We start from the raw sequence: 25,856 nt of genomic DNA, 5'->3' as shown, positions 1-25,856 counted from the left end.
TTCTTGCCCCAACCAAGGAATACCGATGTTGTTTTTGTATTGATATAACCCATCCTGTTCCTGCTAGTGCCAGTTCTTTCCTATAAAAGAAACAAAAGAGAGGGGGCGGAATAGAAATGAAAGCCACCTTGAAGGACTGTTTTACCTTTAGTAAATTAAGGAACGAAATTCAATAGTGGAGTGGCACACTGTTATTTAAATTCTGGTAATGTTACAAATGGCATATATAGCTTTTGGGAAATTATCAATATTTGGCACTATTTAGCATTGACTCTACTAATAATAATTCCTACCACAAATTACTCAAGAGAATAAGCAAAAGGTCTACATTTTTATTGCAGTGCTATTTATGATAACAGACACCTGGGGTGGGCTTAAACGTTGATCTGTAGAGGATGTTTTTACTAAATTACAGCACATCAAGGTGATGGATTATTATATAGCCTTGAAAATGTGATTATCAAGATAATGTAGGTACTTGAACCGTTTACCATCCAATTAGTGTCAAGAGGAGCTGAATGTGAAGCATACTAATTTGTAGTATAAATGCTGGGGTCAAAGGCTAGAAGTTAATATGCAGAAATAGATACAGCTTTATTCAAGTGATGGGATTGTGGGCAATTTATGTCTTTTATGTTGGCAGTCATTTTTTTTAAATAAACTTTTAATTTTGGGGTAATTATGGATTTACAGAAAAGTTTCAAGGATAGTACAGAGTTCCTGTAGATTCCTCATTTAGTGTCTCCTGTTGTTAATGATCATCATGTTTTTAATAATTTTTTATCATTTTATTTTAAATTAAAAATGAAACTATTCCAACGATGATGAAAAATGTTAATAATCACCTATGTCCTTTCCATGTTAATGGTTTGTAGTATCTTTGCATGCATTTATCTCAGCTCTTATAAACCCATATGTATGTATTAATACAGTTATCATAATACAATGTGTGATAATATGCACATTATTTTGTAACTTGTTTTTTTCCTTAATATACTATGGACATCCACCAGGGATCTGCAGCCCTCTGTAATAAAATTATCCGAGTGCTTTAAAAATATTGATTCCCAGGTCCCATCCACAGAGCTTTTTACTCAGTCTGGAGTTGGGCTCAGGAATCAGAATTTGAAGTCCTTAATAATCTGATGTGCAAGTCAGGTTTAAGGACTCCTGCTCTAGATAAATACACATAAGTCATACGTAATTTTTAGGTAATAGCTATGGCTATCCAGTGTTTATTCACTCATTTCTCTGTGGTTGGGGTTCCAGGTTTTTTCCACCACATAAACGGTGCTGTAGTAGACATCCTAGTGCACCCTTACACGTCTGTACTTTCCAGAGGCTAGGCCTCAAACGTGTTTGCTGTGCCAAAGTAGATGTGGATTTGCATGTCTTAAATATTAATAGCTCTTCCCACATAGCTTTCCTAGAGATATCTTAGTAAGTGTATAGCTCTTTCCCATTGTCTTAAAGTATAACCTTTGCTATCAACTTTCAAGGTTAGTCCCTTTTTCTCAAACAGTGACACATGACAGATCATTCTTAATGGCAAAAGCCACAGAACTCTATTAAAATGGTAGAATGGTTAAACTATTATGTATAAAAATCCTCTTGGAGGGAGTCTTATCATTGTTTTGTTTTCCAGTGATAGATAGGTTGAAGAATCCTCTGAGAAGATGGCTCTTTCTTGCATGGCTTGTTTTTTTGGCACTCAGGCACCTTACTTAGTTTCTTTAAGAGTATAACAAAGGCAATTTGGAAAGCCCGACTGTGCCTTGGGGGCTAGGAGAAAAGATCTAAACTCTTGCCTCTAGAGCAACTCCTCACTTTGCATGTCTCGGTAAAGGGCTGGCTGGCATGGGTGTCTTTTATAAAGAAAGGTATGTTCTAAGGGTCACATACTTAGTATTTTTTCATAGAAGAAATTTGACAGTTGACATCCTTCTTCTTCCCCTGAAATCAACCTCCCAATTCAGCGTTCCCCTTAGTTTACCACTAAACTCCTTACTGCAAATGAAAGTAACCTTGTGCCCAGACCTGTCCAGGTATTGTCTGAAATGATAGTTGGAAAGTTTCTTTGAAGTTTCCTCTTCTATTTTAAAAGTGTATTCAGATTTTACATTCTATTCCACAATGTATTTGTTTTAATATAAAAAATATTTTAAATGATTTGCCATCAGAAAAATTTCAAAACTTTTTCCCTCCAAATTTTTTTGACAAATTAATGCTTTTGTACACATTCATAACATGCACGTAGTCCAAGGGCATTTATGTAAGTCTGTCAGTTTTGAAGCATAGCCCTAATTTATTACTTCTTCCTGCAGGTTTATTTTGCATTTTTTAAAAGAAATAACATTTATTTATTCTTGGCTGCATTGGGTCTTCATTGCTGCGCACAGTCTTTCTCTAGTTGCGGTGAGTGGGGGCTACTCTTCCTTGCGGTGCGCGGGCTTCTCATTGCAGTGGCTTCTCTTGTTGCTGAGCACGGGCTCTAGGCGCACGGGCTTCAGTAGTTGTGGCACGCAGGCTCAGTAGTTGTGGCTCACAGGCTCTAGAGTGCAGGCTCAGTAGTTGTGGCACATGGGCTTAGTTGCTCCGCAGCATATGGGATCTTCCCGGACCAGGGCTCGAACTCATGTCCCCTGCATTGGCAGGCAGATTCTCAACCACTCTGCCACCAGGGAAGCACTGCATTTTTTTTCATGACTTTGGCTCAGACTTTACTCATACCAGGGGAGTGCAGATTCCTGTTGTGCAAGCTGTTTTATATTGTTTCTTTCCTATTACTGTAGTTTCTATGGAAAAATTGGTGAAAATGCAAGAAGTGATACTTTAACCTTGTCATTTATGGTGTCTTTGTAGGAGGAGAGGGCAGTGAGAGATCGGAATCTCCTCCAGGTTCACGACCACGATCAGCCCATCCCATGGAAAGTGCAGTTTAACTTGGGCAACAGCAGTCGGCCCAGCAACCAGTGCCGGAACTCCATTCAAGGGAAGCACCTCATCACGGATGAACTTGGTTAGTCTGGCTCCCTTCCTCTCCTGCAGTCCCTGGGCCATTCGTAGGTTTTTAAATAGGGATTTTATATGCTGTCTTTCCCCCTCTTGCCCATTTCAACACTTCTCACGTCTTTGTCTTTTATATCTGACTCATCATTCAAGGTTCCCCTCAACGTCAGAGAAGCTTGGTTTGATAAGAGACACTCTCCAGAGTTAGAATTACGGTTTTAGCATTTTATCATGCGTCAGCCCCTTGACTACTTCCTGCCAGTCTCTTCCCAGCCCCAGTACTTTCAGATCTTAACAGTCTTTTTTTTCTCATTTTGATGGTGAACTCTACAAGATAAAGTTTTCCTTCTTGCTGACGTGAATCGTATCCACATAGTGTTGGCATTTAGGAAGAGAATGAATGCCCTTGTTGACTGCATAATCTCAAATGAATTATAAACACTTTCAAAATGTTTTACTGTTACTATTAAAACATCAGTCTGTTTCTTTTTTGTTATATTCACTAGTTTTATTTTTAGGTTCCACGTATAAGTGATATCATACAACATCAAAGTATTTGTCTTCCTCTGTCTGACTTACTGCACTAAGTGTAATACCCTCCAAATCCATCCACGTTGTTGCGAATGGCAAAATTTCATTCTTTTTACAGTGGCAAGATAGGGCTGGGGATTAAGAGGTACAAACTACTGTGTATAAAATATAAGCTACCGAGGTATATCAAACAGCACAGGGAATATAGCCAATATTTTATAATAACTATAAATGGAGTATAACTCTTAAAAATTATGAATCACTAAGTTGTCACCTGAAACTTACGTAATATTGTAAATCAATGATACCTCAATTAAAAAAAACAATCTGTCTGTTTTGGTGCCTTCTCCCAGAGTTTTAGTGTATAAGAAAGGCGATTCCTGTGCTGGCGAGGCGTTTGGATTAGACAGCCGCTAGAGCTCTAACCACTCTTAAGACTGGCCCAGTCCCCCAAGGAGAGACTCCTGGTAATGCTCTGCCTGCATTAATTTAGCCCTTACTACATGCTGGGCACTGGGCTAAAAGCTCTCCTTGAATAACATCTCACTTGATAGTTGTAGCAGTCCTGTGAGGTGTAGGTGTTTCTGTCTTCACTTTGTAGTTGAAGATACAGACACGAAGCGGTTCAGGAACCTGCCCAAGGTGGCAGGGGCTCTTTTACAAACCATAAACGGGATACCATTATCACGCCAAGAGAGTACCACTTTTCCTTAATGTCAGCTATCCAAACAGTGGTCAGAATTCCCCGACTGGTTTACAGATTGTTTATTCCCTTTTCACCTGGTGGTTTACAATAATCTGGTTAGTTTGCAAGAGTAAAATTGGCTCTCTCTTAGAGAGTCTCAGAACAAATGGGTTATGAATGTCACAATACTGAAATTGATACAGGTAACCTTGAATCGATACCTGATGAAGCCTAACAAAATGAAGACACGTGCTATCTTCAAAATGGAACTATAGTGCTTTTTATATATCTATATTTAAAGTTTGCAACCCCAGCAAAATAATTAAAAAAAAAAAACTTTTCCAAAAAGATCTCAAAGGAATCAGAGCAGATGAGATTATTTGGGATTGAAGGAAGGAATCAGGAAAACCTCCCACCTAGATTAGAAGAGCTGGAAAATTTTGCACAAAAATGCACTGCTGACTCAACAGTGCCCAGCTCTGTTTTTAAGATCACATTGAAAAAGCAGATTAAATTGCAAGTAACATTTGTTTTGCTTTGTTTTTTTTTTTTTTTTTTGCTTTGTTTTAACAGTAAAGTTTAGCAAAGGAAAGTTACTTCCATAAGATGACCCAGCTAGTCAGTCAGGGGCAGACCTAGGACTAAGACCAGGACTGAACTTGGAGTTCAGTGCTTTTTTCTTATAGGCTTTTGTTTGTATGGTACTCAGTGAGAAAGTGTGAAATCTTATGACTTGACTTTAATATTTAATATTAGTTATGAATGACAGTTTGTCCTTTTCTTTTGTCATAGCTAGCAAAAGAATGATTTCCCTCTGCTTAATTCAAGTGAGACAAAGACTCTCAGATTTCTTAAGTTCCAAGAACCAATCAAAAAAAATCCAAGAACCATAGGTTTTATTTTACGTCCATGAATGCAGGAGAGGAGATAAGCAGTGTAATAAAGAAAACTTGCAGGAATTTTTGCCTTTTAGCAAGCAGATGCCACCCCCACGAGTGTTGTCAGGGTGACACCTTATTCAGTAAGACAACCAGCAGAGTTACAAACTTTTCAAAGGTTAGAAGTTGGTTTCCCAGTCAGTAGCAGCACACTCTGAGGTTGTGATCTCACAGGACTCCTCATTGGAAATAATGTTTGCAGGAGTACATTTCTGATGCAAAAGGAAAAATCTTGATGGACTTTCACCAGGAGTTAGAAAGACCCACCTGGTTTCAAAGCTAAATACTTGCAGTTTGTACTGGGGAAAAACAGAAGGCCTGAGATGCTAACACTTATAACATGGAAAAGAGAAAAGGGCAGAAAGATCATTTCAACAAGTGTAATGTTTTACATCTTTCTGACACAGATCATGTGATAAGATGCTCTGTATCATTTGGGGTAGAATTTTGAGGAACATGCTGGCTTATTCAGATTTTTAATTTATAACCCTTCTGAAGGAAGTGAGTAAGAATAGTTAGGAAGAATCCCAGAAACATTTAATGTGGCATTAGAATCATCCTGTCTTAATTTAGAAGACAGAAGCCATAGTTAAAACCACAACAGCAGCGATCTGGTTCTCAGTTTTCCCCGTGTGACGTGAGGGCCCTTCTGGTCCCTTCCACTCTTATTTTAATGGTGCCTCCTGCTTTTGCACAGACTTCGTTTTCCAGTGTAATTTCTGAAAACAACCTCATGCTTTGTTTTTCCAGAGTAGTTTCTGAAAACAACCTCATGCTTCACGATGTCTCATTCTCTGAGGATTAAGAAGCTGGGGCATTTAGAATGGAATGATGTGAGGAACAGCTGCTCTGCACCTGTGTGCACCCGTGGGCCCGTGTGTGTACCTGTGGGCCTGGGCCTGCACCTGGGAGTTTCCCATGGGCCACGTGGTGTCCCTAATGGACTTGTTCTTACATTTTTCTGTCCCACTCCCAGAAGGATATAGAGAAATGTGTATTTAGCAGCTATGAACAATAAACTAGCTTTTGTGAGGAGATTCTTAAAGTTGAGTATGAATGAATGAACTAGGTTGGAGGGAGTGTGTTTAGATGATGAATGGAGGGAATTGGGAGGATTTTTCTTCCTTGGGTATTAGAGTACTCTCATTCCCTAATTCTGAGGGGTAGTTGAAACCCTGCAATGTATACTTAAAAGGAGCCTAAATCAGTTTATAAAGGTTAGGTGTGACTACTATTTTAAAAAATCCTTCAAACTACTAAATACATGGTAAGTATTTAAAAGGTATTTAAATGTAAAAAGTATATGTGGAGGTTTTTTGTTGGTTTTAAATCTAGAAGGATCTCACTTTCAGGAGTGAAAACCTTGGTTTTTTCCTCTTTTCAGATTTTTCTTTGAAAAATAATGACATTTTTTCCCAGGCATAGATGAATAATTGGCTTGCATAGGTTAGCACAGGAAAACATAGGCGATGTGTTGATTGCATCAAATATGTGACAGCAGACTAAAACGTAATTTTAGGCAGATTAGGATATATATAGCCTACTTACAAGATGGGAGTCCATGTTTCCTGTAAACTGCTGCATGCAGGAAGCAAGCTCTGATTAGACACTCTCTGATTCCAGGTTCTGTGGTCCTTAGGATGCCCCTGACTCCAGACTCTATCTTTATGTTCTTTGCATGCAGGACTTTCATTGCTGCCTCATGATCGCCCCTGGTGGGCAGGTGGGGGGACTGCTGGGTTTATACTCAGGTTAGTCTCTGACTTTCAGGTTACGTTTGTGAGAGGAAAGATTTGCTGGTAAATGGCTGCTGTAACGTCAACGTCCCTGGCACAAAGCAGTACTGCTGTGATGGCTGCTTGTCCAATGGCTGCTGCAGCGCCTATGAGTACTGTGTCTCCTGCTGCCTGCAGCCCAACAAGGTATGGAGAGTTGCTCCTTGTGCTGCATCTCCTTTATTCTTTCTGCCTGCATTTCACTAGGAGCATTAGAATCTTCTTGTGAGATTCTTCTGGAAATAGAAGGGAACCTTGTCGGTGTCAGAAATGGCTGCTGTGAGGTAGCCTTTGTCTGCAAGGAAAGGAGGTGGTTCCCAGTTCCTCCAGTGGTTCTTTGGCAGAATGGGCCATTGTATTCCTAATCAGATATCTAAAGAATAAAACATCAGCCCTCCTGCTCACTTGAGCTCCCCTCTCTCTCTCCTTCCCCTCTTCTTCCCCGTATCAGCAGTCTGTTAGTTTAGGAGAAATTTCCAAGGTTACCTTGTGCTTCTGAGTTTGGAATTTATTACAGGTACTGACTTTTGTTTCCATAGCAACTTCTCCTGGAGCGCTTCCTCAACCGGGCAGCTGTGGCATTCCAGAACCTCTTCATGGCAGTCGAAGATCACTTTGAATTGTGTTTGGCGAAATGCAGGACCTCGTCCCAGGTCAGAAGCTGTGATGCCTGTAGCTGGGGTATTTGCTGGTGGGAGTCAGGGTCTGCAGGAAAACTCGAAAATATGCACTGGGGGCTTTTGGTGGGGTGATAATGGAGAAGAGATTTAAACGACGTTGTGTGGAGCTTTGGTGGATTCATAGTACATCACCCCTTGGTATCCGAGGGTGATTGGTTCCAGGACCCCAAATCCCTAAATGTTCATATAAAATGGCATAATATTTGCCTCTTACCTACTTAAATCCTCCCGTATGCTTTAAATCATCTGTAGATTACTTACGATAACTAATACAGTGTAAATACCATGTTTTGCTTTTTGGAATTTCTTGGAGTCTTTTCAAATACTTTTGACCCGTGGTTGGTTGAATCCACGGATGCAGAACCCGTGGTATGGAGGGCTGACTGTATTTAGAATGTGAACATGAGATTTATACAAGTTAGGGATGTAAAATATTTATATCAAATCAAGGTCTGACTAACTTGCATCTTCCTTATCTGATTAGCTTGTCTGTATTTTAACTGGAAGCTTAAAATTATTTTAAAGTCTGGGTGGAGTCCTGATAGTCCAATTCCTGAGAGAAGTTCTCTCCTCCGTCTTTGAAATTTAAGGCTTTCCAGCAACCACTCATTTAGAGTGGGTACTCATTTATTCGGGGACAAAGTTGTGGTTTATTTTAGGATTCAAGGGGATGGGGCAGGTGGGTGTTGAAAAATACACAGGTAAATCTGTAGGTTGCCAAGCTCTCAGTACTTTTCAGCACGTTGTCATTAAATGCTTTGCTCTTGGGCACTAAACATGGCACCAGCTGCTGAAAGCGTCTGAACGTCTTTGCCTTTCCATCATTCCGCATCCTCTGCTCTCAGCCTTTGTGATCTGGCGGTTGTTGGAGCTCTCTTTGTAAAATCACCAGACGTGTTTGTCATACGGGTGCTCTTCCTCTGGCTTCCATTCATGGTGTCTGCAAGACTGTCCTGGCTCCGTCTGAGATGAATGACTCATTTGTCATTCTCTGGAGCTCTTGTACCCTTTGCCAGATTTCTGTAGTCTGCCTTTGGGTTTTACGCCACTCTTTATGTCTCTGGTCTGCTCTTAGAGCATTCAGCATCACTGGGTAAATGTTTCAGGGATTATAATGAGCATTTGAAACATGAGGAAATTCCTGATGTCCTTGTTTTGCTGGAAGAGCTTTCCATTTGAATGGGCTTTAAAGGAAATGTGGAGGATGGCTGAACCCATGACTTACTTTGATTCATACTGTCATTCTGAGAAATGTTAGAAAAGGCCAAGTATTTTCTTTCTTTAACTGATAAAACCCAGGAGTTATTTCCAAACTTGAGTGAAGATGCTAAAATTTCAGACTTTGCATTTTCATTGTAAAGAGAAATTTACCAGTTGGCAATTTGCCTTTATAAGTGTCCCAAGAAAGAGAAGATTTGGCTGCATGTCTGTAAATTGGATTAATACGTACAATTTAGATGTTTAGCCTTGGTTTTAGGCTAATTAATGAATTCTAGACTAGCCAAAAACTCAAGTTGCTTGTATGAAAACAAATTGCTGAAAAATTAGCCACCACGGATGATTGTCTGTGTTAAATCACACTTTGCTTGGCCAGATGAAGCTTGTGTGGTACTGTGGGATTCGGCTTGTGTACCAGCCCTTAGGTACATAAAACTTGACGAAAGCAATTTGAAGTGCATCTCCTTCATCTCTGCAGGGTTCAGTGCCGGGGACTGAATTCCTTTGAAGCACGGGGTCAGGTGCAAAACACCCATTGGATCTTAATCTGACTTAAAATACTTTGAGGAAAATTTTTTGTCTCAAGTTATCCTAGTCACAGCTAGGTTGTTACAAAAAAAACTCACTAGTGTGCATAAAAGAAACAGTCCTGTGGTGACACTGTGTCCATTTTCATGCCCTTCATTGGCATTCTGTGCTGAGCATCTGCGTTTGCTCCAGAAAGTGCCCTGGACCCTTTTGGTGACATTTGGAGATGGACTTACCCGGGCTCCTGCAGGGAGCGTCTGCCGGACGCCGTCCTGCTCTCTCTCACGGCGCTCTTCTCTTCCCTTTTGCCAACAGAGCGTGCAGCATGAGAACACCTATAGGGATCCCATAGCAAAGTACTGCTACGGAGAGAGCCCTCCCGAGCTCTTCCCCGCGTGACGGTGAGGGAGACTCAACCCACTGGGAGGATGCGCTGCTGAAGAACTTGTAGCCTGAAGCCCTTCTCTGGTCTTCAGGAGAAGACTTGACCTTGACCACTTCTTGTGTTGTGCTCTTTGGCCTCACTCGCCCCCGGGCTTACCAGATGGACTTGTTCCGTAAAGCAGTTGGAAATGCCAGCCAGCGGGTTACATTCAAGAAAGACAAGACTGTGGGCGACCTGGTGAAGGCATCAGCACTCTGAGCGCCTCTCCTCTGCGGCTGCTCGGGGACCTGTGGGCATCTGTGTGTGTTCTCCCCGGGCCCTTCACTGTAAAGTTATTTATTGGACTTCTTTAGAGTAGTGGGAAAATTCTCATGTTTCCTATAGGAAAATTCTTTGATAGTTGAGTATATTCAAGGAGATTGTTCTTGTTGTTTTCTTGTGTTCTTGAGTTTCAAGAATGAGATCGACCCTTCACCCAGATAAAATGTTTGGTCTCTTAGAACATGCATGTTCTCTCGCGGTGGTTTGTTCTTGGTTTTGTTTTAACAGCATCTTCAAGAGTGGGCCCTGAACACCGTGTCCTGACATCTAAAATTGTCTAGAAACTCAGATGCTGCTCCCTTCTCATCCTGTGCCAGCTTTCTAGCAGCTGGCACCATGTGCTCTCAGGTTTTTTCCTAGTGGTATTTGGATATGCTTGTTTACCTATGTGCATGCACCGTTTTAACCAGAAATTCTGCCTTGTTGTCCTGGAGGGTTCTGTTCTTGTTTCCACTGCCCCTGTTGAAATGACTGGTCTTCTCAGCCGTGGGACAGTGGGAGCCTCAGGAAAGTCATCTGCTGGGCGGCCTCCTCCTCTTCTGTCATGGAAACCCCATCTTAAGGCGATTCCTCAGTGGAGATACATCTCGCAACTGACTGTAAGTGGTCGTCCTTTATCGCTTTCAGCTTCGGGAGATGTAATAGGTACAGACATTTGGTTTCCCTGTGATTTACAAAGAAGAACAAAACTCAAGTTTCTGTCAGGGTGCCCTGAGAGACTCACATCTACCCTCCGTGGACATTGGATGTTCAGGCTGCTGGTCCACACGATGGAGGCGTCCTGTGTTTCTAATATGACACTAACCCTCTCTTGTCAAGGCTGAGAGTATTTGGTCCTCAGATCAAGACGTCGTGCCCCCTTTTCCTCTCCAGAGTCACATTACCGCACACTGTTCTTTCCCAGAGCCCCTCACTAACCCTGGTATTGGGCAAGGTCTTCCTTGTTCTTTTTCGGTTGTTCAGCGGTTGCCCTCAGAGCAGAGCACGAGCTTTACAGCCCGCTTTCAGCATTTTTATTTCAGTGGAGCTTTTCCCTTGGGCCATGTTTGCCTTCCTGTATGTTTCTGCAGTCTATTCAATGGAATAATTTCCCTTAACTCCCTCCTGTTACTTATACTTATCTTCCCAAAGTAGTTTGTCCCCCTAAGTCAACTTTCTTAGAGGGTGAACTGTCTGGCAGTTGTTTTTAATGTTAGATCCCAGGAAATCTATTCAGTTTGCATCAGGTTTTTCAGATTCTGTGTGTGTTCACTGGTGCTAAATCAGACTGTGTGTGAAAGTAATGGACACGTCTGCATGTTTCACCAGCTCATTGCTTGTGGTAACTCAGTCTCCTGGTAGTTGTCACTTTGAGCTTATTTGAACCCTTGGGCAATAACGTAGATTTACTGTGGAAACAGTTTATATCAGAGGTCAGCCATACCTGTTTATTCTGTGTTTGAATATTGGCGAGCACGTTTTGCATTTTCACTGCTTTCACAGCCTTTGCAACTTAGGTAGAGAATTAAGCTCGTTTGTTCCCACCTCGTAGATGAGGAAATGGAGTGAAGTGACTTCCCTGGGTCCCATGACGGAACCAAAACACGACCTTCATCTCCAGCGCTGGGTCCACTGTCCTTCCCACCACCCCTCGCCAGCTCCAACGCTGACTCATCTGTAAACACTCCTCTGAGAGCATACAGATCTCGGTTGTCCAGGCCAGCAGAGGGGAGAGGTGGTATAAGTAGCCAAATTGGGTCAGTAATCCAAAGGTCATTTTCATTCAGCCCTGGAATATGTTTTTCTATACTCCTAAGAGGCATGTTCGCTGTTTTGGAATGTCACGGTACTGCAGACTCTGTAACGAAGCCACCCAAGGACGTGGAACATCATGGGCCTCTCCAGGCTTCTAGCCTGGACCCCTCCCTGCTCCCCTCTCTGGTTTGTTTCTGGTTCCTTCGACTGAAGGTTTTCAGAATTAGGGACCTTGTTGTAGTTTTGTATGCCCAGAACTTAGCAAAGTGCGTGATACGCATTGGATTTTAAGAGAAGATCAGAGAAGGAATGAAAACACCTTTAGTTTAGAAGAAAAATTTTTAAATTGTTATGTTTGGGGTGAAAGGTAATTGGGTAATTCAAAGCATTTCCCTCAGTTCTGAATCTTAATTGCCATGCTCACTGCTGGAGCAATAAAGATAAGGTATGTTCTAACAGGGAAAGAAGCATTCTGTAGAAAAAGGCACTGTCTCCGCAGGGCCTGGGACTTGGGGTGGCCCTGGACCTGGCGATGCTGGGGCTGGCATCCAAGGGCGAGCTCAGCAGCTCTTGGAAAAGCGGGCGATAGGATTTTAGAGCAGGGTTTGCAGTTTTTGGCCTGCTCCCGGAGCTGACTTGGAGGCTGTCCAGGGGGTGCCTCAGTTGGTGAGGCTGCAAAGGTGCTGTGGGAGCTGTGTGCAAGGTTCCGAGCAAGCTGTTCCCATCGTTGGGATTTGCAGGTAGATTGTAAATGAACAGATATGTTGCTTATTTAGTCTGCTCTTTTTTCTTTTTTAATGTTTATTGGAGTATAGTTGCTTTACTCTGTTGTGTTAGTTTCTACTGTTATTTAGTCTACTCTTCACAGGCTGGAGAGAATTCGGCCTCGCAGTCAGTAACTCCTACTTATTAAGGCATGGCCTTGGGTAGTCTTTCCTCTTCTGAGTCCCAGGCCCTGCTCTGTGATATGGGATTGCATCTGCTCCTTGTGGGGCTGTTGTGAGGTGTTGGAGTGAGTAAAGGCCCAGTGCTGGGCATGAAGTCCACATCTGCAGTCCAGTGGGGGTCTGACATCACATAGTTGGCAAGGTGAGGATGGGTGGGCCCCTTGGGTGGAAGGGTGGCAACTACAGAGTTCTAGGTATTATTTTTACTACTGTTTTTAGAAGAACTCATGCTAAAGATAATTTTTAAAATGCAGGTTATTCAGAAATGTGTCAAAGATGAAAGTAATAATGACCTAAAATCATGCAACCTAGAGATCAGCCCGTTTTTTTTCTCTTTCCCTCATGACTTTCTAGGCAGATATGATAATACTTTTTCTTCTTGAAAGCAATCCTCTGATGGACATCCTTCTATGTGACATATAGGCCTATCTAATAATTTTTAGTGACCACCTGGTGTCAGTTTCATGGATATACTGTAATGTTATTAATCCCTGCTGAGGTCATTTAGCTTATTGCTGTTTTTTTTTTCTTTTTTGGCTGCTACAAATAATGCACTGATGATATGCTTTCACATACACGTTTGTATGTTTATTTGAGAATGATTTTCACCAATTTATACTCCCACCTAAACTATGTGGGGAGTGGGACTTCCCCGGTGGTCCAGTGGTAAAGGATCCGCCTTACAATGCAGGGGACGCAGGCTTGATCCCTGGTCAGGGAACTAAGATCCCACATGCCATGGGGCAACTAAGCCCGCGCGCCACAACTACTGAGCTCGCAAGCCTCAACTAAAGAGCCTGCGTGCCGCAAACTACAGAGCCCACATGCCCTGGAGCCGGCGCGCCACAACTAGAGAAGAGAAAACCTGCACGCCACTACTAGAGAGAAGCCCGCCCACCACAACGAAAGATCCCATGTGCCACAACTAGAGAAGTGAAAACCCGCACGCCACTACTAGAGAGGAGCCCGCGCACCACAACAAAAGATCCCATGTGCCACAACTAAGACCTGACACAGCCAAAAATAAATAAAATAAATAAAGTATGCGAGGAGTGTCTTTTGTCATATACCTACGAACCCCTTGGTATCATTTTTTAACTCTTTTTGCTAATGGATCTCTATGTTCTAATTGATATTTAATTTCTTCCCATATTTTGATTGGGTGTTTATCTTTCACATGTGGTAAACTGCTCTTCTTGACCTTGGCCAGTTTTACTTTTGTTGGTCTTTTTCTTACAGAGCGTTCCTCACTGAAGGAGGCCTTAAACCCCTTTTCTTGTTTTTTTCAACCCTGCATTACTCAGAATCAAGTGGCTCACTTGTTGACTAGCTTTTCCAGTTGATCTAGGGCAGCAAATGGGGGCAGTTTTGCCCCCAGGGAACAGTTGGCAACGTCTGAGACATTCTTATCACAACTGAGGGCAGGCGGTATGTGTACTGGGTGGAGCCCACCACTGCCCCCGTGACACAGTCATCCAGCTCCACGCATCAGCAGTGCCGGGCGAGGCAGAGAGGCCCTTCTCTCGGGTCACATTTTACCCCCTTCGGTTAAACAGAAAAACTACCAGGAGCTGAGAGTGGACTTGATTATTTCGCTGCCCTTGTCTTCTGCCGCACGCAAGTGCTGCTGATTAAATTACCCTGGAATCCCATAGGACGTGCTGCTTCCTCCTTGGTCTCTACCAGCCCGGTGCTGCCTCCAGGAATGGCATTGTTACTCTGTGGCGGCATCCCTCGCGCGCTGTCACAATCCAGGTGCAGACACCTCCTGTGGGCAGAATGACCAGGTTTACAGAGAGCGCCCCCCCCCCCCCCCGGCCGCAGATCTGCCCTCCCCATCCCCCTACAGTGGCTCTTTGCAAGGAGGGCCTTTGGGGGTGGGGCGAGGGGAAATGAGTCACTACAGATTCCATTCGGAAAACTGGTCATTCTACTCTAAAAAGGTACCGCATAAGTAAGTAGTAATAATTAAAAGAAAAAAGAATCCGGTGGGATTGTGAGAGTTCTTTCCTACACAGCACTTTTCCTGACTCTGTGGCATCAGTGCATTGCCTTCCAGGCCCTTTGCCTTTGTGGACTCTTGTTGCATAGTGTGTTGTCATGGTGTGAGGACAGTTTTGGGTACCAGGATCCCCGTTTTCGCTCAGTCACATGTCTGCAACATTCAGCGTCCAGTCAGCTTACACAGACATGAAGAGGAACAGGTGGCCTCCGAGGGCCTGAGTGGGGAACAACAGCGGTTGTGTTTGTGTGGCCAACTACGTGTCCCGGCAGCCCCTTGCCACGTACCTTCAATTGTACAACTCGATTCATGTCTGCTGTTAGAGCTGAACTGCTGGACTTTTTAAAAATAGAAGTACAGCCTTTAATATTATAATAAACAAAACAACTGGCCAGTTACAACCAGCGGGCCCTGCAGTCAGTCAAATGTTTGGATAGGGGTCCAGCTGTATTGTTTCTCAGGACTGTACAGTCTGTGGGCTCAGAGGAACCAAAACATATCACTGCTAGAAATGCATTTTATTTCTAAGAGGGTACTTTCCAAGTTTTTGGTAGGGTCAGTAGTTCCTCAGGTCTTTGGACTTTCTAAATTCATACATTTTTTTATGCAGCATAGAGTAGGCAAGCTCTCATCAGCTTACATCCGGTTATCAAAATCAGAAGTGTTTGCTAAATGAGAAAAAGTGGTGTTGGCTATCAGTTAAATTCAAGATTTCAGACTATGTTGGTCACATGTCACTGTTACTGAGGGAGGAGTGTGTGTGTTTATAAGTGTAACAGCAAAATGAAGTCTGTGAGTAGCATCCTAATTTTACTGATGAGAGCACAGGCATTAATGACCTTGAGTAAATTAACCTCTTCTGGCTTTGGTTTCCTCATTTGTCAGAGGAGGGTGATTGCTAAGGTATCTTGCAGATCCAAAATTCTGATTTTTGTGCCAAAGATCCTGCCACGTGTTAAAGCAAGACCAGAGCCCAGCGACTTGGTCCTTGGCTTTGATTTTCACTGGGTAAGTGGAGACCAGTTATCTGGAGCCTGTTTTCTTCAAATCAGGGCTTCCCCTTCTCTCTTGAAGATTTCAACTGGGGCTCACCACTTTTTGCCTTTTTCTCCTCAGATTTTCAATAGAGACCATATTCGTCTCTGCTGGGACCAACTTATTATGTATTGCTGCTCTGCACCTGTGAAGACAGCTGCTGTGTTTTCCATCATAAAAACAGCTGCCTTTTGGCAGGGAAGCCCAGAATGTGCTATGTAGCTATACCTTAATACAGTGCTAAATTATTTAGGCATGCTTAACCTGAGATGCTCAGAGCATCTTGGAATTCCTATTAAGGGCTTCTGTAGTCATCGCTCAGTAAAAGGTTTCCCTTTCATTTCTTTCGTGATTACTAGGCAGAAACCTGAAAATGTAGGGAATTACATTTTAAAATATAGAAAATTACAAAGATACTAAATTGTGCCACAATAGTCAGATCCCCAGCCCCCAAATATAACCACTAATTAAAGTTTTTATGTAAAGTTATCTTTTTTCGTACATGAATGTGTATTTTGTGTTAGTACATAAATAAAGGTAGAATCCTGCTGTACATAATATTTTAAAAGTTCTTGTTGTGTTGGCTTAACCTAACTATAGCTAATTGATTTACGGAGTGGGAAAAGTACACATTTTATTTTTTTAATTTTTATTTATTTTTAAATTTTTATTTATTTATTTTTTTAAAAGTACACATTTTAATTGTGTAATCTGGCCTCTAAAATAAAGCCAGGGTAGGATTGAAAGCCCTTTTGGAAATGCATACAAGTTTGTCATTGCATTTCTGCATCCCTTTTCTATCTGATTTTTACACAGTGGGGAGACAAGTCTTTGTGTTCTTCACAAACAAGTTACAGACATTCTATTTCAGCCAGAGTTGACCTGCAGGAAATGTGCTGAGGTCAAAGCCTGTCACGGCAGAATCCCACTTTCCTGAGAGAGCTAAGAGAAAAAGATGGGGGGGAGCCCCACTCCAGATCTCTGAAGTATGTCATTCATTTCAGTGAATCACTACAGAATTAAAAAAACAAAAAAATATATAAAATGCCTGGGAAGGACACATGGGGACCGTCTTTCTGGATGTCTAGTTTGGGGAAAGGATGAGCTGAGCTCAAAGCAGCCAAGTTTCCCCAAAAGCCAACTCTGCTTTGTCAAGTTTGTGGCGCATGTGATGGTTTTTGAGGGCAGGAGGGATGTCGTTTTCTAAAGATGTTCCCAGATGCTCTGTGGGCTGCTATTTGGAGCTGGAATCTTCTCTGCTCACCTCCATAGTCCCAGAGGCCTAGAGTTCCCCCCCCCCCGCCCCCCGCACATGCTGGACTCAGTTTCTCTCGGGAGGTTTTTGTCTGGGCAGCAATCCAGGGCGTGCTCCGAGAGCTCAGGCCCTGACACCCGTGCCCCTCCTGAGCTTTGCCTGTAGCCTGCTGAGTGCCAGCTTGGAGGCCTGAGATAAATAGTCTTGCAGCTGCTTAGCCGTCAGCCGGTCTCATTTATTTGACACAAATAAGCTCATTGACCTGATTTAGCGCAGGGAGGAACTACGGAGTCAAGTCCAGTATGATCTTAAAGCCCTGTCTTTTCACTGCAGCCTTTTCAGACCTTCAAGGATGGCCACTGAATTAAACCATGGTCGTGGGCACTCTTTCAAGGAAAGAAGGAGGAAGAGAGTTAGATGGGAGGAAGAGGAAGGGGAGAGGAGAGAAGACGGAGGTGCCAGGGGCACAAAGAGCAGTTGCTGTCTGTGCCACTTGGTGGCACCAATTCCTTAGGTTTTCTGTCCTCAGCATAGTCCTTGTTGGGAGACTGTGGGACCTGTGCCTGAGTGGGTTCCCTCTCCTTAAGACAATGAAGGACCATCTGGTAGTGACGACAAACCAAGACTCTTTCCAGGGCCCGTGGATTTTGTGCACAGGGACTCAGGGGAGTATCCATTGCAAGGAGAAGGAAATAGATCTGCTGCTGGTGCCCTCGAAGACACCAGGCTTAACTCGGTGCCCGTGACTGCCCCCTTCTTCCTCCTCTCCCGTTCACCGAGGCAAAATGTACAATAGTCTCTTGACCATTCCTGCCCAGACAAAAAACATTTGCACCATCACTTTCACACGGCACTGTCTTCTGAGGCTGGTATTCTTTCTCATCTTCATTTTAAGAACAAGGCTCTGATGCTCAGGTTAAATTTTGCTCCAGGTTATACTGTTAGATGCCAACTTCAGAGCCCTGGAAGGTGCATGCGGGCCCAGCCTAGGAACACTGTGATAGCAGCGACTGTCTTCCTATCATTTCTGGCGCTAAAGGCCTCTTATTTAATCCTAACAACCACGCTTATGTGATAGTAGGTCTTTTTATCCTCATTCTAAAGAAACGAACTTGGATTAATTTCTTCGCGTAGGGGAACACTGTCTTAGTGGTTTAAACCAGGATAGTGACGGAACCCAGATCTTTTTTTGCTCTTGGACCTGGACTTTTAGCCCCTGTGATGTAGTGCCATACTGGGCTCTTGAGCGGTGAGAAGGAGGTCCTAGGTGGAGGAGGGGTTACTTGCTCTGAAGCTTGCTGTTTGACCTTGGGTTTGGATCATCCTCGATTTAAGCAGAATGTTTCACCTCGCTGCTAGTCCTGCCAGGAAGGGTTTTTGAATAATGCATTGAAAGGGGATCTTAGCCTTTCAGCACAACCCAGGTGAGAGGGCTCTATCTTAACATTCTTTTTCCCACTGAGCAGAGTCCTTATAATGGGCTGAATTGTCTCCTTCCAAAATCCGTATGCTGAATTCCCAACCCCAGTCCATCAGAATGTAACCTATTTAGAGAAAAGGCCTTTGAAGAGGTGATTAAGTTAAAGTGAAGCTGTGAGGGTGGCTTCTAATCTAATAGTACTGTGCCCTTCTAAGAAGAGGGAGAGACACCAGGGCTTCAGGAAGGCAGCCGTCTGCAAGCCAAGGAGGGCCTCAGGAGAAACAAACCTACTGACACCTTCATCTCGGACTTCCAGTCTCCAGAACTGCGAGAGAATAAGTTGCCATTTAAGCTCCCCAGTCTGTGGTATTTTGTTATGACAGCCTCACTGACTGATAAAATCCTTGAAGGAAATGATGCTGAGTTCTACGCAAACCCGAAGGACAGCACGGGGTAGGGAGCAACACTGAGCTGCGTTGCTGAAGCCATCTTGGCTCCAATGTGTCTCTTCTTTTCTGGGCCTGTTTGCCCATCTGTGAAAGTGTACAGGGGAGCACGTATGAGGGTCCTTCCAGCCCTGGCATTCCAGGATTCTAGTTGGTAGCTTCAAGACCTGGAAAGTGCTGCTTTAAACCTGTGGTGTTTAACTGCAGGGAGATTTTGCCCCCCAGGGGACATAAGCCAATGTGTGAAGACAGTTTTTTTTTTTTGTGAAGACAGTTTTGATTGTCACGAAGTGTGTATATAGAAGTACTGTGGGCCTCTAATTGAGGCACAGCCCCCACTGTGTTTTGAAGTGGAGAAACCCTGGGTTAAACTTCGTTGCCCCTTGAATGGTGATGATGTGGAATTGCCAGCCCCAGTCATTCATTCAGCACGTATTTACCTGGCATTTACTGTGTGCTTAGCTCTGTGCTAGGGAGTACAGAGAACTGGAAGACAGTCTTCTGGAATTTAAAATCGAGTTGATCCTGAGCCTCTGGTTTTGGGAACATAGTACCTAAACATTCTTAGGTGTCGATGCTACTGTCCGCCTTAGGATAAACTGTCACTTTGGGTTTCCAGAGAAAGTCTTTTATGCTTGGACATCCAGGAACCGTTTATTTAGTCCCACCTCATTCACAGACCTACACTAGTATAGCTTGTTTCTTTTCAAAAAGGATTTGAGGAAACTCTATGTATTTGTATGTAGTACTGATTAGTAAAGCAAATTAAATTATAATCAGTTTAAAATAGAATGCCGACATGCAGTTGTGAGACAGCAACACAGTTGATGCATATACACTATATGCATTTTTCTAATTTTTCCGAATTATAAAGTGACATGTTGCATTATAGAAAATTAGAGAAGAGAATAAAAGCTTTCATAATCCTTCCATTTGTAGATCACCATTATTTGGTGTGTATCTCTTTTCATATACATGCACATATATTAATATATTTAACAAAAAAGAAAATTGTGATCCTATTTTACCATTTTGTAACCAAATGAATGACCCTCTAATGGGGCTTTGACATCTGATTTGGTGATCACAAGGCAGAGAAAGTGGCCTGCATGTCAGGCTGGCTGTGGAGTTACAGAACCAAGGTCACTGCCCACCAAGAATGCATTGATCCAGGGAGGTGGGTGAAGGCCCACATTTCATTTCACAATTCCAGGGGGCATCATTCATTTGGTAACAAAGAGAATGGTGTGTTCCACGCCACCCCTTGCTCCTCCCCCTTTGTGTGACCCAGCAGCCCTGGAACTCTCTTTTTGGTAGCAGCTTTGTTGAGAATACAATTCACTTACCATGCAGTTCACCATCTAAAGTGTACAATTCAGTGATTTTAGTATATCCACAGAATTGTGCAGCCATCACCACAATCAATTTTAGAACATTTTCATCACCCCAGAAGGAAGTCCCATACCCGTTAGCTATTGCCTTCCCATTTCCCCCCAGTCCTTCCAGCCCTAGATGACCACTAATCTACTTTCTGTCTGTAGATTTGCCTATTCTGGACATTTCATATAAATGTAATCATACAATATGTGATCTTTTGTGACTGGCTCCTTTCACAAACATGAAAGCACCATGTTTTCATGGTTTGTCCAATTATAGCATGTATCAGTACTTTGTTCTTTTTTAAAAATTTATTTTTTAGTTGAAATATTCATACACCATACAGTTCACCCTTTTTAAGTATACAGTTCAGTAATTTTTCCTATTCACAAAGTTATGCAGACACTACCACTAATTCCAGAACATTTTCATCTCCCCAAAAGAAACCCCATACCTGTTGGCAGTCCACTCCTCATTCTTCCTCCCTGCCAGCCTGTGGCAACAATTAATTTACCTTCTGTCTCTACGGATAGACCTATTATGGATATTTCATATAAATAGAATCATACAGTATGTAGTCTCTTGTTACTAACTTCTTTCACTTAGCATGTTTTCAGAGCTCACTTATGTTGTAGCATGTCTCAGTACTTCATTCCTTTTTATGGCTAAAGAGTATACCATCATATGAATAGACCACATTTGCTTATCCATTCATCAGTTGATGGGCATTTGGGTTGTTTCCACTTTTTGGTTATTGTGGATAACGTTGCTGTGAACATTTGTGTATAAGTTTTGTGCGGACATATACTTTCTGTTCTAGGCATATACCTAGAAGTGGAATTACTGGGTTATATGGTAACTGTATGTTTCATCTTTTGAGGAACTGCCAGACTGTTTTCCAAAGCAATTGTACCATTTCACATTCCCACCAGCAGTGTATGAGGATTCCAGTTACTCCACGTCCTTGCTAAGACTTGTCATTGTCTGTCCTTTTGATTGCAGCCATCCTAGTGATGATGAAGTGGTATCTCATTGTGGCTTTTGACTTAGCATATCCCTGATGCCTAATGATGTTGAACATCTCTTCATTTACTTAGTGGCCACATGGACATCTTCTTTAGAGAGATGTCTATCCTAATTCTTTGCCCATTTTAAAATTGGGTTGTCTTTTTATTCTTGAATTGTTCGAGTTCTTTATATATTTTGGATATGAGCCCCTTATCAGGTTCATGATTTGAAAACATTTCTCCCATTCTGTGCATTGACATTTCACTTTCTTGATGGTGTTCTTTAAAGCATAAAAGTTGTAATTTTGATGAAGTTCAATTTAACTAGTTTTTCTTTGGTTGCTTGTGCTTTTGGTGTCATGTCTAATACCACTTGATTTTTAATGAATGATAATATTCCTTGGAATAGATGTAACATAAAGGGATAATTATTTGATACTAACTTGCATAATGTTTTAATGCCCTTATCCCTACCTCCACCCCCAGTAACTTTATTCTGGTGATATCTGGAGTTAGACCTCAAGCCATTTGCAAATTTCGTCAGATCCCTGTAGCCTTTGTAAACACATCATTGTTCCTCATGTCTCTTTTTCTCCCCTGGAATGTGCTTAGCGATGCCCAGACCTCTGCAGTGCAATTGACAAGGTGCACAAGTCTCCAAGTAGCACAACTTCAGGTGCCCTTTGTCCCTGTGATTCCATCGCCAACGTTGCACTAATGCAACCTTGTGGGACCACGTCGCCATCTTCTGGCAAAGATGGGAAAGTGCAATGCCAGGAACTTGAACGTTCTGTGGAAGGTCTTTTCCTTTTTTCCCTTCTCCGTGGTAGATTGTCAGGTACCAACTAATTGTTTTCATTCTGACCTGCTTTTGTTGCTTTAAAAGGTTTTTCCACCTTTGGAGGTAGCGTTTAAAGATTCAACCACTTATGAAAACCAAATCTGTTTTCTATAAGGCAGGGAAGCTTGTGTGTTTCTCATTCTACAGGCAGTTCCCGGTGTGTGAAACATTTCATCATTGAGTAGAAAGCAATACTTTACCTTAGGTGGGGAAAGGAAAATGAATGCAAGTCATTTCTCTTGTCATATGGGTCACATTATCATATTTGTTGAGTCCCTGATAGTCTAGGAGTCTCAGGTGTATCATTATACCTTCTCCCAGCCCTCCCAGGTATACCCAGGTGTATGTATTGTCCCTACTTTGCTGATGAGAGTGAGGCCTTGGAAAGATAAATGACTGACCTTTGTTTTCTAGGACAGAATGGGCAAAAACTTTTTTTTTAATGAATGATAGAATGGTCAGGAGGTGAAATCATTAGTATCCAGTATAATGCCTTATACTGTATTTTAATAGGTCTTTATTGAATGAAAGAAAAAAGTAAATTCTGTGCCCTGACTCCTGACCTACTTTCTTTTCACCGCATCCAGCTGCTTCTCCTGTCGTAAATGCCTCGTCATTTCAACAAATATTTGCAGTGTTGTTCAATGAGAGAACAGGTGTTTATAACTTTCAACCTTTAATAAAAGGAGTAAAAATGTAATTTTTTAAAAAATGTGCAGAAAAACACACAGATATTCATACCAGTGTTGTTCACAACAGCCAAAAAGTGGAAATAATCCAAATGCCTGTCAGAAGATGAATGGGTAAACAAAAATGTGGACTATCCATACGATGGAATATGATTCAGCCAGAAAGGAATGAGGTCCTGACACAAGCTACAGCATGGACGGCCCTTGAAAACATGATGCTGAGTGAAAGAAGCCAGTCCCCAAAGACCACATGTTGTATAATTCCAGTGCAACACATGTTGGGGTGGCTGCACAACTCTGAATATACTAAGGATACACTTGAAATAAGTGTGCATTTTATATTTATATTATGTCCCAATAAAGCTGTTTCTAAAATGTGTACAAGAAGCTTTGCAAAGGGCTGGTGTGGGTGTTGGGGAGAGGTGTTGTGCTTGGGACCCCCACGGAAGAAGTGGAACCCAGAGTGGAGAGCCAGGCTCAGCCAGAAGGACCTGAGCTTAAACTCCAATTCTGCCCCTGACAAGTAGCGTCATTTTACCCTAATACTTAGTTGCTCTGGAGTTTGGTTTTCTTATTTGTAAGACAGGCATGACAGTACCCTCCTCACAGGCTCTTTTTGGCTTAAATAGATTATGTATGTAAAGTTTCTTGCACATGCCGCGTTCAGCAAATACTCATTTCCGTCTTCCAATCCTGAATTGCTATGATTCTGTGACTTTCAGGCTGTGAACGGGCTGTTAAGCCCTTTTACCTTCAGAAGCTTCTAGTGGGCAGTGCAGCTGAGTGGATCCAAAATGTGAAATGAGGGGTTTGGACTAAGGTAAAAGCCTGGCCACTTGCAGGAGTCTGTGGTTTCCTTGTTTAGATGCCCTAAGTTAGCGGTCTGCTTGAGCCCTCTGTGGTCTACACTGCAGGACCCCAGTCCTGCCCATGGCGGTTTGTGAGTCTGTGGGACACACATGCATTGTCCTCTGATTCTGAAAGGCCTGTGCAGCATCTGTAGGCAGGGCCCTTCTCCTGTCTGCTGGACACCCCCAGCTCTGCCTCCCCAGTTCCTTCTTCAAGGGGCCGATTGGCAGAGGGGCCTTGTTGTAAGGGGGACGCTGGGAGTGTTTCCAGCAGCAGAGTTTTTCTTTACCTTCGTAAAGCAGTTTTGTTCTGGATGAATAAGGACCCTTCAAGCTACTCCACACAAAGGCAGATAAGCATGTACCAGTGAGGCTGGGGGAAAAATGGAAGGGGGTGTCTAGAATGTCTCTGCCACCCCCAAGCTGACAAGTCACATCAGTCCTGCTGTCGGACACCTCGGGACCAGAGGAATTGACTTCATTGGTGGCCCCTGACCCCTCCCAACAATCCTAGGCAACCCCGGGACCTGGCGAGCTCCATCCCTGTGCTCTTCCTTGAACTAGAGGCCTCACCCAGTGGGCGGTGCGCAACACAGGGGAGTGAATTCTGAACACGGAATTTTCAGATTGGGTGGTGGGGCCTGGGGAGGGAGGGCTGTTGGGGATGAATTGCAGGGGAAGGCAGGTCCTGCGATTCTTATGAAAATGAAATAAAAGGGAGAAAGAGTCTATTGGGTTTTGACATTTCCTAATTGTCACTTTTACACTGGGGGAGTAAATTCAAATTTCCTTCTTTTTAAAATTACATAACCTTTCTCCTGTCCAAGGACACTTATTCAGAGGCCTTCATTTGGGGTCTTGTGCTAATAACCGTAATGAGACTCTGAGAGGAGAGCTGTGGGGCCAGGACCGGAATGGGGGGGTTTGAATAGGGGGAACACCGGTTAATGGGGGTCGGTCCTCCCTTCTGGCCCTCAGTAGAGGGAGCGTTGTGTGGCAGCACTGACAACGGAGTCTCGAAAGACATAGTGAAACACAGCACAGCATCCCTGCAAAGCAGGTAATGTTTCCCACTTTACACAGGAGGAAACGATCCGTGAGAGGGGATGCAGTTTACCAGGCCCAAGGAGCCAGGAAGTGGGGCTCAGACCCAGCCCTGCATTTTGATGCGATGCAATGGCCTTAGGCAAGAAGTGACTTAAAATGAAGGCCGTCTGTGCTCTTTCCCGGGCCCTCTCTGCCCTTCTGCCAACAGCATGCCCATGTCTAGGCTGAGCCCCTTGTCCTATACAAAGGTTTTCTCCCCACATGGGTGTGCTGGTTCTTGTTTCAGCCTAGAGTGCAGAATCTCAGAAGCCCTATTGATGACATAGACACCTGGAGATGGATGCATGAGATAAGCCTGGTCAGGGCCAGGGGCAGTTTGACCCTCCCAGGTGGAAGATCATGGTCGAGGCAGATGTGAAGTGCAGGAGTCAACACACTTTCTCTGTAAGGGGTCTGAAGGTAAGTATTTCCAGTTTTGAAGTTATATGGGCTCTGTTATAAATGTTTAACTTTGCTGTCGTAGCTTGAGTGCGACCAAAGACACTATGTACACAAATGGGCTTGGCTGTGTTACAGTAAAACTTTATTTACACAGGTCGGGGGCCAGATTCGGCCTGCAGGCTATAGTGTACTGACCTCTGGCTTAGCGAACCAGTCTTAATTGGTCAAACTCCCTTCTTAGTGTTGTCCTTTATTTAGAGACAAAGTACTAGAAAAGATGGAGTCTTTTCAGTGGTCCCTAGAAGGTTGCTAACAACCATGAAAGGCCACCTTCGGAGAAAGACCTCCACCAAGTGAAAGCAACAGGAGTTCAGAGCTTTTACCCTCCAGCAGATGCTCAGAAATGAAGATTCTACTTTCTTCCCATTGTCCCTCAACGGAAGGCTGGGTGTTTTAATTAGCTAATGTTGGCAAATTGCTTTGAAGAAGATTGTAAAACATTCGTGCTACAAGTGCCAAGAATCCTAATTAGCTTTCCTTAAAGATACCACCTGGAAGTGTGATAGCTTGTTGCTAGAGGTCCAAGCGGACCCAAAACCGGTTTTTAAGCAAACACAACTGAATACAATCGGATCTCTACATTGACGTCACATTTTCTTCCTTCTGCCGAATCTGATTCCAAGCAGCTGGGATATTA

The 25,856-nt window shown here is 43.1% G+C and overlaps 1 protein-coding gene across 6 annotated transcripts in view; it reads left to right on the top strand.

Moving 5' to 3' along the window:
• The window catches only part of SPRING1 (SREBF pathway regulator in golgi 1), a 259,804-nt gene that overhangs the window by 6,584 nt on the left and 227,364 nt on the right, over positions 1-25,856 (top strand). For 5 of the 6 annotated variants that reach the window (XM_030860431.3, XM_060311027.2, XM_060311028.2 and 2 more), the window contains exons 2-4: positions 2,863-3,019; positions 6,934-7,085; positions 7,478-7,591. In XM_030860431.3, the coding sequence (XP_030716291.1) occupies positions 2,863-3,019; positions 6,934-7,085; positions 7,478-7,591 (423 nt within the window). Of the gene's footprint in view, positions 1-2,862; positions 3,020-6,933; positions 7,086-7,477; positions 7,592-9,679; positions 13,680-25,856 lie in introns of those variants that run through there. The other variant, XM_030860435.3, reaches the window with a different exon arrangement.

Source organism: Globicephala melas, chromosome 13, assembly GCF_963455315.2.
Source record: "Globicephala melas chromosome 13, mGloMel1.2, whole genome shotgun sequence".
NCBI lineage: Eukaryota > Metazoa > Chordata > Mammalia > Artiodactyla > Delphinidae > Globicephala > Globicephala melas.
Note: the sequence above shows the minus strand (reverse complement) of the source record. Positions and strands in the feature narration are given on the sequence as shown.